Source organism: Artibeus jamaicensis, unplaced genomic scaffold (assembly GCF_021234435.1).
Source record: "Artibeus jamaicensis isolate MK-2021 breed Jamaican fruit bat unplaced genomic scaffold, CSHL_Jam_final scaffold_3307, whole genome shotgun sequence".
Classification (NCBI taxonomy): Eukaryota; Metazoa; Chordata; class Mammalia; order Chiroptera; family Phyllostomidae; genus Artibeus; species Artibeus jamaicensis.
In genome coordinates this window covers 8,518,539-8,538,548 of record NW_026522040.1, presented here as the reverse complement: position 1 = coordinate 8,538,548, position 20,010 = coordinate 8,518,539, and the positions used below count along the sequence as shown (strand labels likewise).

At 38.2% G+C, this 20,010-nt stretch overlaps 1 protein-coding gene across 2 annotated transcripts in view; it reads right to left on the bottom strand.

The window, feature by feature from the left end:
* Positions 1-20,010, bottom strand: part of GRM8 (glutamate metabotropic receptor 8) — an 826,045-nt gene that overhangs the window by 650,152 nt on the left and 155,883 nt on the right. For both annotated transcript variants that reach the window (XM_053657130.1, XM_053657129.1), the window contains exon 3: positions 4,120-4,336. In XM_053657130.1, coding sequence (XP_053513105.1) covers positions 4,120-4,336 — 217 coding nt within the window. The remainder of the gene's footprint in view (positions 1-4,119; positions 4,337-20,010) is intronic.

Genomic DNA, 20,010 nt, shown 5'->3' with positions numbered 1-20,010 from the left:
TTACCCCTGTCATTTTGTATCAAATTGTGTCTCCCAACAAGATATGCTGATATCTTAACCTCAGTACCTCAGCATGTGACTTTATATGGAAATAGGTCCACCACAGATGCAATTAGTTAAGATGAGGTCATGCTAGAGTAGGATGGGCTTTTACTCAACATGACTGGCTTCCTTACAAGATGAGAATACACAACGGAAAAGATGGAAATGTGATGAGAAAGGCAGAGATTTGACTGATGCATCTACAATCCAATGAACACCAAAGATTACCAGCAAACACTAGAAGCTGTAAGAGGCAAAGAATAGTTCTACTCTACAATTTTCAGAATCAGCATGGTCCTGCTGACACTTTGATTTCAGATTTCTATCCTCCATAACTGTGAAACAATACACTTCCCTGTTGGTTTAAGCCACCCAGTCTGTGGCATTTTGTTATAGCAGCAGTAGGAAACTAACACTTCCTCTCAAGGACACTGCTTGGTTCTCTGTCACTGTAACACACACACACAGTCAGCTATCTGCACTCTATAAAAGTTCCCATTCTGTTAATGAAGTCTTCTGAATATCCTTGAATTTTCCCTCAGGAACTCCTGCCATCTCTTGCCATGGAAATATTCTTCAGAGGAGACTGAGGGCCCCCCACCCCATGGCCATAAACCCATCAAAAGAAGGGAACACTCTTAGCTTTCCATTGCTAAGTCTAGGCTGCTATTCCCATACATATTTTTTCATTTACAACAATTTTATTTTCTCAGCCTTGCTGAGGTATAATTGACAAGTAAGTGTTGTATAAATTTAAGGTAGACAACATGATGTTTTGACATACATATACATCGTGAAATGATTAACACAATCAAGCTAGTTACCATATTCATCACCTCACATAGTTACTATATTTTGTATGTGTGGTGAGAACACTCAAGATCAACTCTCTTAGTAAACTTTAAGTATGAGACATGGTCTTATCAACTACAGTTACAATTCTGTACACTAGACCTCCTGAACTCATTCATCCTACATAACTGAAAATTTGTACAATTTTTCCAACATCTCTGCATTTTTCCTGCCTATCCTCTATCTGGCTGAGATTGATATTGCAATGGCTTCTCAACCGGTCTCCTTACCTTCTGGCTCTCACCTGTATAATCCTAAATACACATCCTAACAGATCCTTCACTCCTCAGCAGTTTCCTCCATTGTTTGGCACATAAAAGATAAAATTACCACCCTATGGAGTAAAACACTTAACCACGTATCCATGTTAAGCTTTCTTATTTTGTCTCCCTTACTATAGAAACTATGCTTCAATCAAATTTTGCTATCTGCTGATCTCAAATATATTTTTAGCCTTCTTCAGTAAAAAACCTACAGCAGGGGGATGCATTGGGATGAGACTATAACAACTCAGATACCAAGAAGCTATTTGTCTTTGTTTTATCAAATAACTCCTGTCCCTGTGATCATCAGAAGGATTTTCACTAGGAAGGGCCATCACTGACATCTGTTCATGACCGTCACTTACTCATAAACTTCATTCTCCAAGATGCATGAAAGACACTTCCCTCAATCTCAGATTTTGTTAAAATGAAAATGTTCTAATCAAACCAAACAAGCAGTTTAGCACTAAACATATTTTCATTTCACTATCATTCCATTAAAATCTGTCTGAATTAATCAGAGCTAAAACACAGGATGCCTTATTCTACATTGCACTATCTTAGTAATGAATGTTGCTAAAGAGAGAAATTCAGAACAGAGTATAGGAAAATTTATTAGAGTTGGGAAAATGTATAATTTTATTAATAGGCAGACACTCCAGAAAATAAATTTATTACTTGACTCCTATGTCAAGATACTAAAATTTTTAAAAACACATTACTAACATGGTGACAAAGATGTCATCGATATCGTAGCAAGAAGAGCAAATGTTACAGAACTAATGAATTTTCATTAGAGTCATCAGTTCCCTTCAGAACGGGTTAAGTTGCTACCATTTGCCATTCCCATTAATATCATTGTCATGTAAAAGGTTTAATTTTCAGCTATTTTTGTTCTAGATAAAATCTTTGTCATTAAAATGAGGAAGGATTTTGATATTTAATATATTCCATGGCATACTCTAGTGTGGTACTAATTTGGCATTTTCAGTATTCTGCATATTAATTAACAATCCTGCCTTCCCCCATTCCCCAGATTAGTGATAACAGAAATAGAATGGACAGCCAATCAAGTCACAGAATACTGAAAGAATCAAATAGAAGAAACATGTTGCTCTAATCAGGAGCACACACAAGGCACTGACATTATTTTCTCCCATAAGAATGACTAAGATAGAAACAGGAATAATGAATGGCACCATCTGAATCCTTTTATGTGACAGCCTTAGCAAAGCATAGCAATGCTCCCTAAAAAGTGAAAACAGTATTTCTTGTTTTAGTCCAAAGAATAAAACTGCGATCTCACTTAACTTTTAGAACAATGTGTTTTATCAGAGTCCCCAACAATTGGGAAATTGTGTCCGGTATTTAATTTCTCATAGTCATCTCTTTCATGCACACAAGATGTGTCCTGTAGTGAAATGATATATAGGGTCCCTACAGAAAACTTACAATTTCAATCCATACTCTGTTAGTTTCCCTCTCTTGATGAATTATCATTCTGGTGAGAACTGACATCAGCTGCTTAAAAAATGCATTAACCCTAATTCCAGAAGCTATTATTTTCATTTTAGTGAGCATTTTCCTCTAAGGATAAACTTGGGATTCTTATCCAAGAAGGTAATATAATTTGTCAGCATTTAAAGTGCTCTGCATCATTTTTATAGCAATAGTAATATAGGTTTAAATTCCAAAGAGCAAACATTATGGCATCATGGACATTCACAACAGGTGTGACTAGTTGTCCAATTAAATCAATTAACCCGATCTGTCCAAGAACACCAGGGCCTTTCTCCTTTCCTAGGTCTTATGCAACAGTATAAGCACTGGAACAAATTTTAAACATACCAAACATGTGTAAAATACACTTCCATGCCCTATTATATTCAAAACAGATCCCAAGCATCTGCAAATCTTTCAAGAGAAGATCTTATTCCATAAATTATTCCAATAACTCTTTGTTCTTGCTAATTATGAGTAAGTCCAAATCATTACCATGATTTTTTCCTGAGTAGAAGTCTCCAAGAAAGACAATAAATTATCAACATAATTTCTTCTTTCAAGTTCAAAATTACTCAAAACAGTCAATAGGCACTTTAATTTGGCCACAAAATAGTATGCTTACAGAAAAAAATATGTACATTTTAGTCAGTAATTCTTAATAATAGTATTTTTTAAGTAACAGTAATATGTCTCCTTTCAACCACAAAGTTATGTTGTTGACCAATCAGCAATAAGATTTGTCCTCTAAGTTGTTTTTTGTTTTGTTCTGTTTTGTTTCCCTACACAGTGAAATGGATTTATAACCTCATAAATAAACATGCACCTGGTGAAATGCCTACAGAGATTTGGATAAACACCTGGAAAAAAGTCCACAATGGAGTTCAACAGCACCTTGGTCTAACCAAGTTTTTATTACATTCTGCCCTTCATTCCACTGTAAGCTCCAGTGTTTAAGGTAAGAATAAAAATGCAAGAAGTCAAATATGACAGTATGAATATCGCTTAAGCATAGTCTTAGAAGCTACTTCAGTATTGTTTTAAAAATGATTACCAGTCTTAATCCCTCTAGAGGTGGATGTAAATTCCACTGCCTTTTAAAAAATTTAATGACTTGCTAATGTAAACTTCCAACTAGAACAATCAAAAAGTATGTCATTTATTCAAATTTACAGCGGCTCTAATGTGCCAGCAAGCTCCCTTGTCAAAACAGACAAGTTTAAAAAATGTCTGACTGAGTCAGGAGCTCTACTTCCTAAATTAGCACCAAAGTGTCACCTTGATAGACCATGAACAACAAAATCATTTATAATAAACCCAGCTTCCCCCTAGAGTGGACAGCCTAGGTCATGCATCTGTAGGAGCTCTAATTACTCCATACAGATCAGAGACTGCTTGAAGATGATAGGACTTCCGCAACCTGTCACCTCCAAATACAATCATCTGATAAATATATGCTTACCAATCTCCCTCGAGATCTGAGTGAACGCTTCCACACCACTCTCTCCATAGTTGCCCTCAGAAGCCAATGTCGAAACATAATTCCACCCCAGTGCCGTCACAATGTCCACCATGGCTTGCGCTTGGTAGGAATCAGGTGGGACCACCCTAGAGAAGAAGTCATACCTGGTGTTGTCACTCAGCTCTGGGGCTGTGGATGCATAGCTGATTTGAGGTATCTGCAAAACAAATGATAAGTCATTTCAACCCACAAGGAATCGTGTGGAATGATGGATTGTCACAAGAGACTGAACAGCCACAACTACATCAGAAACCTAGATACAGCAATATGAACCTGAAACAAGGTTTTATAACCAACAGTTTCATTAGAAAGTATTTTATAATGGTCTGTAGGCTCACTTTCTTTCAAAGCACATTTCTAAACAGTAGGAAAAAATTTAGTTTTGCTTCAGATTCTACCGTTTCTGAAAGCAAAGCAAAATATTTGTGCTTTTTCTTGTTATTTCCTTTTTATTCTGTACATGACAAGTTCCGGGGCAAAAATGAGGCAGAAATGAAGGTACAGTATATACATGCATCAGAAATTGTCTCTGAAATTGTCTTTGGCTTTAGGACAGAAAAGCTACACGATGACAGAGACTTTAATATGAGATTTTTTTTACACTTAATATCATTTCAGTCTTAAGATTATCTTTTTAGTAAATCATTTGAAATAGTTTTGCAAGTCTAGTCACTGATTATTAATATAATGATTCTCACAGAAATATATGGGACTAGCCAACCATGTATCTTCTAATAAAAACATTTTTCCAACCCCCCCCCAAAAAACATCACAAAACAGGAATCCATATAATAATAATTCCTTAGGGAAAAAAGACTATTTTCTGAAATTAAGGAGGTGAATTGCTAGATTTTCAACTAGGAATCCTATGTCATTTCCTCTAAATATATTTGAACTGAGAAACAAATTGGCTGCATGCCATAAACCTGCCCCTTAAAAAACTTTCAAAATGTGACATTCACTCTATGTCCAAGTGAGGCCTCAGTCTAACAGAAGGATACATGGTTGCTAAAGAACTAGCTTGGAAGCACGTGAAGTCTAGACACAAAGTGGGAAAGAACATTGCAGCCACGGGAACTATGTGTCCAAAGGCAAAGAGTCAAGAAAGGGCATGGTAGGACACCAAGGAAAGAATGTCAGAGAATAAAACCACAAAGCTAGACAGAAACTAGATGATGAAGTGAAAAAAGGAAAGGTGTAGAACCTGGAAGTACCAAAAAGACAAGGAAAGGTATAGGTTATGAGGAGAAATGTGGGATGATTCTCAGTCCTATGACTTTGGTAACTGGATAAATGTTTGCTATTTACCATGACATATTTTTTAAAGGAAATTTGTCAGACAAAAAATGGTAGGTTTAACTGCTGATTTGCCTGTCTTGAGATTCTTGTGAGATGAATGAAAGCAATTAAATTGTGGGCAATAATATTGGGGGATCTAGAGTTAGGAGCACCTTTGGAACTGAAGGAAAAGAAAGGTGGGAACATAATGGAGGTGGTAATAAAGCATGTAATCACCCAAGAAAAGTGTAAAGGGTGAAAAGAGGGCAATTTGGGAGGGTGAGCTTGGCAACTGTGTATCTCCTCCCCTCTCTGCTACCATGATATGATGTGAAAAAGTTCAGCAGTCAAAATGACTACAAGATGCCATAATGCAGGGTGCTTAGTTGAAGATGCAAGTTTGATTCATACATGAAACAATTAACTTTACTCTCCCTCAGATACTGCACACTCTTGGACCCACAACCCCTCCCTGACAAATGATTCCCAATCCATATAAATGATCTCTTCAAATCTGTGAAAAAGCCCTCAGCATCTGGATTACTTAGATCTAGAGAGCCCGAGTCCCAGTGGTGATCAGTGAAGTGACACTGAACATCACAAAATTTTTTAAAAATCCTGCCCTGGATGATATGGCTCACTGGATTGAGTGCCTGCCTGTGAACCAAAGGGTTGCTGGTTCGATCCCCAGTCATGGCACATGCCTGGGTTGCAGGCAAGGTCCCCAGTAGGGGGCACACAAGAGGCAATCATACACTGATATTTCTCTCCCTCTCTTTCTCCCTCCCTTTCCCTCTGTCTACAAATAAAATAAATAAAATATTTTTTCAAAAAATCCTCAGTTACCCAAGAAAGCAGAAGCACAAGAATGTGCTTGGAGCTCTCCAGGGTGCTACAGAATTCATTCAGCTTCTGGGCAAGCTGCATCTATGTATGTTGACTCTAACAATGAGTTAGCCTATTTAACCCCTAATTCTTCCTGGTCCTGTTCTCCTAGTGGAATCATGTTAACTTCCTTGTTAACATTGTGGGCTAATAAAAACCAGCCTGACCTGCCTTTTTCCTGCCCCTTTGCTTTCTCTGCCAGATACACCAGACATCTCTTGGCAGATAGTTTCCTTGATTAGGCTTTGTGCTTTTGTAATACATGACTACTCAGCCAGAAACACGCCTCCACATTTCTAACAACACACAAAATGTTGGCCTTTTTTACTTTTTATTGCTTGCGTCTAGAGGACCTGGGAAATAGACAATAGATGACTCAGTGAGATCTACCCATTGAGGTAAAACTTTCCCAAAGATCAAGACCATGTAAATTCCTATGTTCCAATGAAAGTTGTTCAGCAGCTTGACCTTTGCTTTGGAAGGAATTGTGTGCATGATGAATGTGGTGTGGTGGGGGCGCGGTGTGGGATCATTCTATAGGAAATGACACGGCACACTTCCTTGCCTATTCAGATATACAATAATCCTCCAACTATGGGTTATTCAGAGTCCAGTAGCAGAGGAGCTACTCAGAGTCCAGCAGTAAAATGCCTTACACAACCTCCACCCTGCCTATAATAATGAGCCACCCCTTTCTAAAAATGATCACGAAGTGTGAAAATTGAGTGTTTGAACCCAAAACTAATTATCTCAAATTACTACCTTCAGTCAGTCACTTTCAGGGCTGTTTAATTAGCAGTCAGCATCATGTTTAGGATTAATTAAACAGGTGTAAAGGGTATATAAAATAAAAGTGCAGATAAAAATGGTTGTTTGAATAACTGGATAAAGGACTTTCTCCCCAAACTCTTAAAGAGTTTTCTCTCTTGTCCATCAACTTGTAAAAAAGAAATGTGAGAGCATGTTTCTGTGTTTTTATTAATTCAACCTGTGCTCTATTACCATCTACAATAATAGACATCAGGATATGTTGATAGTATTTTTAAATATATTTTATTGATTGTGCTATTACAGTTGTCCCACATTTTTCTCCCCTTTATTCACTTCTGCCCTGCACCCCCTCTCCCACCAACATCAGCCCCTCTTAGTTCATGTCCATGGGTCATACATATAAGTTCTTTGGCTTCTCCATTTCCTATACTATTCTTAACCTCCCCCTGCCTATTTTGTACATACCAATTACTCTTCTTTTCTTCATAATTTTTTCAATTATTTTTCAAGTACAGTTTCCTGTTTATTTCTCCCATTCCAGCCCACCCCACCCCATGCTCCCCACCTTCCTCCCATTTCTACCCCCCTTAGTTATTGTCCCTGTGTCCTTTATACTTGTTCCTCTAAATCCCTCCCATTTTTTTCCCCTTAAATTCCCTCCCCTCTCCCCTCTCCCCTCTGGTTGCTGTCCCCTTGTTCTCTATTTCAGTGTCTTTTTTATTTTGCTTGCTTGTTTTGTTGTTTAGCTTCCAGTTAAAGGTGAGATCATATGGTATTTGTCTTTCAACACCTGGCTTATTTCACTCAGCATAATGCTTTCTAGTTCCATCCATGTTGTTGCAAAGGGTAGTAGCTCCCTCTTTCTCTCTGCTGCATAGAATTCTATTGTGTATATGTACCACAATTTTTTGATCCATTCATTTACTGATGGGTCCACTTTCACCACTTCTATTCAATATAGTATTAGAAGTTTTAGCCACAGCAATCAGACAAGGAAATAAAAGGAATCCAAATAGGAAAGGAGGAAACAAAACTGTCACTGTTTGCAGATGACATGATAGTGTACATGGAAAATCCTATAGACTCTACCCAAAAACTGCTTGACATAATAAATGAATTCAGCAAAACAGTGGAATACAAAGTCAATATCCAGAAATCAAAGGCATTTTTGTATGCCAACAATGAAATAGCAAAAGTGGAAATCAAGAAAAAAGTCCCATTCCATATACCAAAAACAAAAATAAAATATCTGGGAATAAACCTAACTAAGGAGGTAAAAGACCTGTATGCATAAAACTACACAGCACTGAAGGAAGAAATCAGGGAAGACACAAACAAATGGAAACATATACCATGTTCATGGATCGGAAGAATTAACATCATCAAAATGTCCACACTACCCAAAGCAATTTACAGATTCAATGTAATACCTATTAAAGTACCAATGGCATATTTCGCAGACATAGAACCAATTACTCTTCTTATTCCCTGTACCTTTTCCCTCATTGTTCCCCCTTCCCACTGATAACCTTCCATGTGGTCTCCATTTCTGTGATTGTGTTCCTGTTCTAGTTGTTTGCTTAGTTAGTTTTTGTTTTTTTTTTAGGTTCAGTTGTTGATAGTTGTGAGTTTGTTTTCATTTTACTGTTCATGGTTTTAATCTTATTTTTCTTAGATATGGCCCTTTAATATTTCATATAATAAGGGCTTGGTGATGATGAACTTCTTCAACTTTACCTTATCTGAGAAGCACTTTATCTGCCCTTCCATTCTAAATGAAAGCTTTGCTGGATAGAATTATCTTGGATATAGGTCCTGGCCTTTCATGACTTCAAATACTTTTTTCTAGTCCCTTCTTTCCTGTAAGGTTTCTTTTGAGAAATCAGCTGAGAGTCCTATGGGAACTCCTTTGTAGGTAGCTGTCTCCTTTCCTCTTGCTGCTTTTAGGAATCTCTCCTTATCTTATCTTTAATCTTGGCTAATGTAATTATGATGTTCCTTGGTGTGTGCTTCCTTGGGTCTAACTTCTTTGGGTCTCTCTGAGCTTCCTGGACTTCCTGGAAGTCTATTTCCTTTGCCAGATTGGGGAAGTTCTCCTTAATTATTTTTCAAATAAGTTTTTAGTTTCTTTGCCTTTCTCTTCTCCTTTTGGAAACCCTATGATTCAGATGTTGGAATGTTTAAAGTTGTTCCAGAGGTTCCTAAGCCTCTTCTCATTTTTTTAAATTCTTGTTTCTTCATTCTATTCTGGTTGAACGTTTATTTCTTCCTCCTGCTCCAAATTGTTGATTTCCGGTTGAGTCCTGGTTTCCTTCCCATCACTGTTGGTTCTCTTTATATTTTGCTTTATTTCACTTTGCATATCCTCCATTTTTTCCTCTATTTTGTGACCATACTCAACCATTTTTGTGAACATCCTGATTACCAGTGTTTTGAATTCTACATCTGATAGGGTGGCTATCTCTTCATTGCTTAGTTCTATTTTTGGAGTTTTGATCTGTTCTTTCATTTGGGCCATATTTTTTTTTTGTAATAAGAGGTGGGGCTTTAGGTATTCACCAAGGTGGGGCAACTCAGGTGGCTGGATTGTGGCACAGTATGCAGGGGGAAGGGTCAGACAGAGAACAGTGCTGCTTGCTTGGCTCTATGCCAGCTTTCAGTCACTTTCCCTGCTACCCACAAGCAAATTGGGCACCTCTGGTGCTGATTCCCAGGTGGGTGGATTTTTGTGTGTTCTAGGAGCCTGAGGTTCTCTCCAACAAACTCTCCTATGAGGCTGGGAGTGTCTCATACTGCCACAACCCTACAGAATTTTACAGCCAGACATTTTGAGGTTTCTTTCCCTGTGCTGAAACCCTGGTATGCACAGTCTGTATCACTCCCCAATTGTTCTTCCAGGATTATCCACAAGCAAATGTGGGACTACCTGGTCCACCAGCCACCATCCTGCCTGCCCAGTCCTTCAGCTGCCACCTTGCTGCACATCCTCTCCACCCTGCCCCTCCTACCAGTCTGGATCAATGTTCCTTCTTTAACTCATTGGCTGTCAGACTTCCATACAGTTCAATTTTCTGGCAGATATGGGGTGTTTTTGTTTTTAAATTTGTTGTTGTCCTTCTTTTGGTTGTGTGAGGAGGCAAAGTGTATCTATCTATACCTCAGCTGGCCATGAGTCTGGTATGTTGATAGTACTTCAAGACAACTTTTCAAGCTGTCATGAAATCATCTCACTTATATTTTATTGTAGTAAACCACTAAGCATTGGCTCATTAAGTTTTCTAATTTCTGTGCCAGCATCCCCAATATTTCCACCATCCTCAAATTAAACCCCTACTGGCAACTGAAGTGAGAATTCTTTTAAAATCTGAAATGTTTTTTTTTTCTTTTCCCTACACTAAATCCATCCTAATTAATCCCTCACCCTGGAGGTTTCATCTACCAGAAACAACAACAACACTAAAAAGATGGTGGCTGGGGAATAGAAGTAGAGAGGGAAAGGAAAAGATGTTAGGGGAAGCATTCTGCATCAGCTCTCCCATTCTTTGGAAGAAATAGCATCCTACATAAAACCTGTTAACTCCCACTTGTCCATTCAAAGGATAATATCCAAACTCCAGTCTGGCTCATGAAGTCCAGATATCAGACTCTGTGTCCTCCTCATTCCGACTTCATGTCTTCCCTGCCGTATCCTGACACCATCTGCACCCCTGCCCATGATGGTTTCTGTGTTGACTTTCTTCTCTCCTCCACCTGGTGATCTTCTGCACAAATGTAATATCCACCTTCTTGGGAAGCTTTTGCTAACCCTCAGGCACTCTTTTGCTCCAATAGCCTCTATCATCTGACATTAGAACCATGACAATAATCTGACTTATAAGCCTCTCAGGAACAGTGTCCCTGTTAATTTACTCAGTATCCCCAGCACCTGGCAGAGGAAGTGCTCAAGGACTGTTTAGAGACAATTAATAAAACTGTGGCAGGAATTTTAGCACAGCCTTTTCCCCACAACCTTCTGCCCTACAATCCACCAAAATACTGTGTAGGCTATTCTCCAGTTATCCCTCTCAATCCTTCTCTGCCCTGCTGTATGTCTTAGGAGGCTGTTCTATGACTGTAGTACCTGGTTCTGTTGCCTCAGGCTTTCAGGTGAGTTTGGCCAGTGGGAGACAATGAAAGATGGGAGGGAGGGAAGGAGAAGACAGAAGCCAGAGCATTGATTTTCCCATCTCCTTCCTCTCCCTACCCCACCAACCCCATGTTACTTTATGTAAACCCTCATCCACAGCTAAAGCTCTTGTCAGGTCCTAGTGACCACTCCCTCCCCTTGTAGCTTCAGGTCCTGCCACTGTTGCTAGTACCTGAGTATTTCTATATCCTTTGCTGTTTCCTTTCACTGTGCCCACATCTTATAAATATTCTTTTTGTTAACCTCCTTTGAATTACCACTTGAGTATACCAGAATTTAATAATATATGCTCTCTTCCAGGTCTCTGTAGCAGGAGCATCTATTGTCATGCTTCCCTACCCTCAACCCCATCCTACCACTTCATTCTCCTCCACTCACTGTCCCATCCACTTCTTTACCCCTATCCTTACATGACTTTTTCCTTTCTCTTTTCACTGCATTAAGGCATCAAATTGCATCATTTGAAAACACCTGACATTTTGCTTTTTTTTCCATTTATTTTCCTCGTGCTGAGGTTTCATAATATGATGTGTACTTAAGATAAAGCTATATTTCCATTACCCAAATAAAGCATATTTGAAGCAATTAACTGTACAACTCAAGATACTCATCACCATACCCAACTTAAAAATTTGCTTTAGATCCCATTTTTCTCATGGTTTTAGTTATGAAAAAATCCTTCTCCCATTACATTTTCACTTTGGCCCACAGGACAGGAGATTCCTCAGCCCTCTCGGGGAATTCTGTAATGCACATTTTCTACCTAGATCTCCATCTCTTATTTACTATTCTCAAATGGCACGGGGAAAGGGAAGTCAGAGCTTTATATTGATTGGGAAAGAGTGCCAAATGGGTTCTCCCTTTATTTTCTGGCCTTTCTACATACATCCCTTCTTTTCTCTGCAGGGTAAGGAGACCAGGCAGGATCTCTCTTCCTAAGGAGGAACCCTAGCCCTCTTCTCCATCTTCCACTGACAGTCAGGTGTGTGAGAGAGGCCTAACACCAGATCACTAGTTGAATAAGTGGACTTCAGGTCTTTCGTGAAGGCAGAAGCAGATTCTAAGGCTGAGATGTGGTGTGGGAGTAGAAAGCACCATTTTGACCTCAAGTCCATGCTGAATTCTTTCCAGTCTAACTCTTAACAGACAGCCGTATGTTTGGGGAGTTATTTGGTAATTGCTCAGCTGTTAGTAAAACTAATTACTTGATCCTCATTTACTTAGCTAGTCTGTGAATCTTGGACTTATAAAGTCTATGAGAGTCCAAAAGTCTGACTTAGAGCTCAAGGAAGCAGTTCTATTTCAAAAGAAAGAAACTCATTTACAACTACTTGGATATTTTTATAAAAATAAAACAAATATATATGCAATGTATATATATTTAAATATATATATTTGCCAAAAATGTATATATACACATACACATAAATATATGTTTTCCAAGAGTATATATTTCAAAAGAAGTTAGCAGAGATTATTGTCCTCTACTATTCCCTACTTCTCCTAGATAGAACCTAGATTTTTACCTAGGACTTGGCCATTCAGAAGAAGAGTGCATTTACTTTCTTTGTAGCTATGATCATTAACAGAGTGGTGGGTGTAACTTCTGAAAAGTGTCCTTAAAGGGAGAAGGCATACCTCTCTCATGCTCCTTCCTCTTTCCTCCTAGTAAGGCTTTGGACATAATTTCTAGAGTTCATCTCAGGCCATGCCCTAGGGACAGTAGAGCAAAACACCACACCATAGTTCAAGCCACTGCAATATCTGGATTTTTGAAACCACCTGACCATTCTTTCTTTTTCCATTTCTGAGCCCCTCAAATCCATTCCACAGCAGCAAACTGATCTTAGAAAAAGAAAAAATTAGTTCATTTCAAAATCTTGGTCCAAGCACTTCACTCATTTCTCCATTGCTTTTAAAATGGAGAAATTAGCTCTTAAAATAAAGTTTAAACCTCATATCACAGTATCCTTGTGATTTGGCATCTGGTCACCTTCCCCATCACTCACATGATCCAGCCACACTGGCTTCCTTCCTGTTCCCTGATGCAGCCAAGCCCCTTTTCTTCTCCATACCTCATGTCTATTGCTTCTTATCTTTTTCCCAAAAATCCTTCCAGACTCTTCTCATCACTCAGCCTCAGCTCAATTGTCTACTCCTCAAACAGGTCTTCCCTGACAGCCCCATCTAACATGGTCTTCCCACCTCTATTAGTAATTCATCACCCTATTTTTTTTTCCATCATCACACTGAGCTCTCAACCTGTGTTATGTTTTATGTTTGCCCTACTGAAATGTAGATTCTACAGGGATCTTCTTTGTGCTGTTTACAAATGTGACATAGGCTGCTAGCAGTTGGTAGAGGTTCAATGAATATTCATTGAAAAAGTGGTCCATCCATCAATTAAGGATCCCATTTATTATTTTTCTCTATATATTACAATTCTGAAGGATTTTCTATAAAACTATTTAAGTAAAAATTCACTCATTTCTGATTTTAGTAGTACTCAAAAAGCTATTCAGTTGCTAAATTTTCGATCAGCATGAGATATCCACTGTGACGAAGCTGAGGTGATAGAATTCTAGTTCAGATCAACCAAGTGCCATTTCAGTCACATCCATGCAGACACATCATAGGGAAGCATACAATTGCCATGGAGTGCTTTGAAATGCTGCAAATGGCCTTGAAAACTTCATCACTATCTTGGCAAACACTTTCACAGCTCACGGACTTCAATCTGTCTCTAAGAAGAACAAAAATTACATTTCTAAGCAAGGACCAAAGTTATACATTCTTAAATCATTTGCCCCTTCTTACTTATCTTTATCTGTAAGATGGATATGGCAGATAGGGCTGAGGGTTCTTATATCTCCCTCACGCGGACTGTGCCTCTCCCTGTTGCCATCAAGTGTGACTGCCCATAGTGGGGAGGATGAGACGGGGTGTAACTGAGATGTGAAGGGGCTGAGGGTCTTTTAGGTACCATAGTCTTTCAGTGTCTAAGAAGGTTAAAATTCCATTCCAGCTGCCTTTTTAAGGCTTCCTACTGTTCGACATCAGAATACAGTGGTAAGCTTGAAACTTTTTGTATTTGCTCAAAATGGCATAAATCTTGCATCCATTCCAACCACCCCCTGTTCCTGGTTTGCCAAAGATCTTTAAGAAGCCAAGTCACCCCACAATGAGCAAAGAGGCTCCTAAAGCACAGATCAGAGGCAGAAGTTCCTCAGAATCAGAGTAAACTTAAATCTTCCTGTAAGAAACCTGCACACATCGAAAGACAGGTTTGCAGACAGAAAACAATTTAAGACTTGAGTCACACACATCTTTGCCATCACTTCCTGCCAAAAAGGTTTTTGTTCTTTTTTTATCTTAGCAAACAACCTTGTCCATTGATTGTCAAACTTACTGGTGGAGGTTGGCAGGGTGTGAACTTAGTGCTGTTCAATAGCATCATTGGTTTTCTCAGGAGAAAGATCAGCTTGAAGCTGTGCTCTCCCCCCAGGGGTTAGGGTCTGCCTAAGCACTCCTTCAGTGATCCTGGCCTTAGCAACAGCAGCCACCACTATGATAGCTTCCTGCCAACTGGTCTTGGGATGGATTTGTTGTTGCTGCAGAACCAGGTCCAGACAGCGTAATGATTATACCCACTTGTCTTTTCAGACTTAACTGCTCTATGGTATTAAAACTACTAGTTGCTTGTGGCAAAACATGAATATATAATCAGAAATTTGATAAAGACAAGGACTTGGGCCACCTGCCTCCATGTGACCAGGAAGCTATACTGGCCACTTTGCCTTCCCTCTCCCTTAATACTTCACAGTCTTCCTCTCCAACCTGGGCCTAGAAAAATGGCTCCCACAAAGAAGGATGGCAAGAATAAGAGTCATTCTGACATCAGCGAGATAATAACCAGAGAGGACATCATAAACACCACAAGCACATTCATGGAGTGAGTTTCAAGAAACTTACTCCTCGGGCATTCAAAGAGATCCTAAAATTTGCCATAAAGTGTGAAAATCCAGATGTGCCCATTGACACCAGGCTCAACAAAGCTGTCAGGGCCAAAGGAATGAGGAATGTCCCATACCATATCTGGGTGTAATTCTCCAGAATACATAATGAGGCTAAAGATTCACCAACTATGCTCTATACTGCTGGTCACCTATCACCACTTTCAAAAAATCTGCAAACAGTTAATGTGGATGAGAACTAACTGCTGATTGTCAAATAATTATAAAACTGCCCAAAATAATAATGAGTCAGGGCTAGAAGTCAATGTCTAGCACTGACCCTCCCCTTCTTACCCTGCCCTACACTTTTCTGCTCCTCTCAGCTTCATGAAAATGGAGTAAGGAGAGAAAAAAATGAGATGTGGAACCAAAGAGTGTAATAATAAAGAAGAGTGATGCTAGTCTAAGTTTGCTTCCAAAAATATGAGGAATTCTTCTTCTCCTTCCAAACCAAGACTGCTCAAAGCAATCCTGCCTGCACGATGGACAGACAGTAGACTTTCTGTTTGTAAAAGTTAGTGCCATCTGTGAAGTTAAATCCCGGTCTGTTTTGGTTGAATTCCTATAGTTGATTCAGGGAAGAACACAAACTTTGTGTTTTGATGCATGGTGGAGCATAGTGAGAAAAAAAGAGAGGCAGGAAGCTTATTGAAATGGGAAATTGTGGAGATCATGGAGTAAGAGACAAAGAGATTTCCTTGTACTGCATTTTTATCCTTCTTCCCAATATCAGCTCATCCAGAGTGAGCTAAATCTCCACACCCACACTCAAAGGGTCTGTGATCAGTGTACATAGCTGAGTATAGCACAAAGTTAGCAGGGTTACAGTCACAAGTAAGGTACTTCTAAAATGTAAGGAAAGTAGAAAAAAGTGGGGGTTTTCAATAATAAAAATTGAAGACCAGGAGAAGCCATAAACTAGACAAACTATAGAAATAGTTGAAATAGTAAAGCCCCTTCCTTAAAAAGTAAAGGTTTTAAATCCAACTTGCTATTAGAACTTTTGGATGAATATATGCAGGGTAGTTAGGGTTAAAAAATCCCACACCACTATCAACTTGATCGATTGTAACAACTCCTTCCCTTAGGGGCTGCTTTGCTTTCTCATTGTAAAATGTAATTAGCAGATGTAAAAAGAGGTTTATTAATCTTATTGGGTATAATTATGGTAGTTTATGTGTAAATTCTTTTATCTAAATGGATTATTTGTCTTTAGTTTTAAACAAACAGGTTATAAGTCAAATGTCATTAGCAATTTGATGAAAATCATTATATTTTTTATTGTTATTTCCTTAAAGTTGTCTCAGTTTTCCCCTCTTTGCCCTCCTTCACCCATCCCACATCCTGCTCCCACAGTTAATTCCCATACTGTTGTTCATATTCGTGGGTCATTCATACAAGTTCTTTGTCTAGCCCCTTCTCCTTCTTTCCACCTACTTTCTGGCTGCTGTCAGTGTGTTCCATGTTTCAATGCCTATGGTTTTATTTTGTTCATTAGTTTATTTTGTTCATTAGATTCCTCTTATAGATGAGATCATACAGTATTTGTTTTTCACTGACTGACTTAACTTCTCTCAGCATAATATTCTCCAGTTCCATCTATGCTGTTTCAAAAGGGTAGGAATTCCTTCTTTCTTTCTGCTGTATAGTATTCCATTGTGTAAATGTACCATAGTTTTTTGATCCACTCATCCACCAGTAGACATTTAGGCTGTTTCCAGGACTTGGCTATTGTAAATAGCACTGCTATGAACATAAGGGTGCATAAATTCTTTTGAATTGGTGTTTCAGGATTCTTAGGGTATATTCCCAGCAGTGGAATCAGTGGGTCAAAAGGCAGTTCCATTTTTAGTTTTTTAAGGAAATTCCATCCTGTTTTGCACCAGTCTGTATTCCCACCAACAGTGCACCAGGGTTCCCTTTTCTCCACATCCTTGCCAACACTTGTCATTTGTTGATTTATTAATGATGGCCATCTGACAGGTGTGAGGTGGTATCTCATTGTAGTTTTAACTTGTATCTCTCTGGTGGCTAGTGACATTGAGCATCTTTTCTTTTGTCTGTGAACCATCTGTTTGTCCTCTTTGAAGAAGTGCCTATTCAAATCCATTGCCCATTTTTTAAAAGTGTATATAATCTTTTTTATTCTTTTTCTTATTTTTGTTCAGTTACAGTTGTCCTGCCTTTTTCCCCATTGCTTTCTCCTACCCCATCACCCCAACTCTCACAGGCAACACCCCTGCCATTGTCCATGCCCATGAATCCTCTATTCATGTTCCTTTGTGTGCCTCTTTGCCTTCTTACCCCCATTTGTCTTCCTGGTATTGAGTCACATGAGTTCCTTATATATTTTGGAGATCAAACCCCTTGTGCAATGTCTCATTGGCAAATATGTTCTCCCATATAGTCAGTTCCCTTTTCATTTTGATGATGGTTTCTTTAGCCATGCAGAAGCTTTTCAGTAGAATGTAGTCCTAATTGTGTATATTTTCCTTTATTTCCCTCGTCCTAGGAGATATATCAGCAAAAATATTGTTACATGGAATATCTGAAATTTTACTGGCTAGGTTTTCCTCTAGGACTTTATGGTGTCATGACTTAAATATAAGTCGGACTTTTATCCATTTTGAGTTTTCTGTTGTATGGTGTAAGTTGGTGATCTAGTTTCTTTCTTTTTTTTTTTTTTTTTGCATGTACCAGTCCAGTTCTCCCAACACCATTAATTGAAGAGGCTATTGTTACTCCATTTTATGCTTATGTCTCCTCTGTCAAATATTAATTGAGCATAAAGACTTGGGTTTGTTTCTGGGCTCTATATTCCATTCCACTGATCTATGTGTCTGCTCTTATGTCAGTACCAGATGGTTTTGATGACTACATTGGCCTTGTAGTGAGTTTGATATGGGCTAGTGTGAACCCTCCTACTTTGTTCTTCTTTCTCAAGATTGCTGAGGCTATTTGGGGTCTTTTTTAGTTCCATATAAATTTTTTAAATATTTGTTCTAGATCTGTGAAATACACCATTGGTATTTTAATAGTAATTGTGTTGAATCTATAAATTGCTGTGGGTAGTACAAACATTTTAATGATGTTAATTCCTCCAATATATGAACACAGTATATGCTTCCATTTATTTGTATCTTCCTTAATTTCTTTCTTTAGTGATCTATCACTGAGTACAGGTCTTTTACCTCCTTGGTTAAATTTATTACTAGGTACTTTATTTTTCTTGTTACTAGAGTAAATGGGATTTTCCCCCCTTAGTTTCTGTTTCCAATATTCCATTTCATTGTTGGTGTACAAAAAATGCCATTGATTTCTGGATATTGACTTTGTATCCCACTATATTGCCAAATTCACTTATTAGGTTGAATAAATTTTTGTGGAGACGATATGGTTTTCTATGTACACTATCATGTCACCTGCACATAATGACGATTTACTTCATTCTTTCCAATTTGGAAGACTTTTATTTCTTTTTCTTGTCTGATTGTTGCGACTAGAATTTCTAGTACTACATTGAATAAGAGTGGTGAAAGTGGACACCCTTGTCTTATCTCTGATATTAAGGGAAAAGCATTACTTTTTGCCCACTGAGTATAATGTTGGCTGTAGGTTTCCTGCATATGGCTTTTATTATGTTGAGTTATTCTCCCTCTATTCCCACTTTGCTGACTGTTTTTATCATAAATGGGTGCTGGGATTTTTCAAATGCTTTTTCTGTATCTATGTGATTATTGTCCTTCATTTTGATATGTAGTATATTATATTTATTGATTTGTGAATATTGTACCATCCTTGCTTCCCTGGGATGAATCCTACTTGATCATGATGCATGATCTTTTTAATGTATTTCTGAATCTGGATTGTCAGTATTTTGTTGAGGATATTAGCATATATATTCATCAGGGATATCGGCCTGTAGTTTTCTTTCTTTTTTGTGTCTTTACCTAGTTTTGAAATTATGATAACGCTGTCCTCATAAAAAGAGTTTGGGAGCCTTCCTTCTTCTTGAATTTTTTGGAATGGTTCAAGAAGTATAGGAGTTAACTCTTCCTTAAATGTTTGGTAAAATTCACCTGTGATGCCATCTGGTCCAGGGCTTTTGTGTACTGGAAGTTTTTTTTATTACTGCTTCACTTTCACTAGTTGTTATCAGTCTCTTCAGTCTTTCTGCTTCTTCTTGATTCTGTTTTAGAAGACTGTATGTTTCTAGAAATTTGGCCATATTGCTCAGGTTGTCCAATTTCTGTCATATATTTGTTCATAGTAATTTCTTACAATCCTTTGTATTTCTGTGGTGTAGGTTTGACTTTTTCTCTTTCATTTCTGATTTTATTTATTTGGGTCCTCTCTCCTTTTTTCTTCAAAAGTATGAATAAAGGCTTGTCAAGTTTTTTTATCTTTTCAAAGAACCAGCTCCTTGATTTATTGACCCTTCAGATTGTTCTTTTAGTTTCTATGACATTTAATTCTGCCCCGATCTTGATTATTTCTTTCCTTCTACTCATTTTCAGCTTTGTTTGTTGTTGTTCCCCTAGTTCTTGTAGATGTAGATTTAAGTTGTTTATGTGAGAATTGTCTATCCTCTGTAGGTAGGCCTGCATTGCTATGAACTTCTCTGTAAGTACTGCATTCTCTGTGCCCCATTGTTTTGGGTTGCTGTGTGTTCATTTTCATCTGTTTCCAGATAATTTC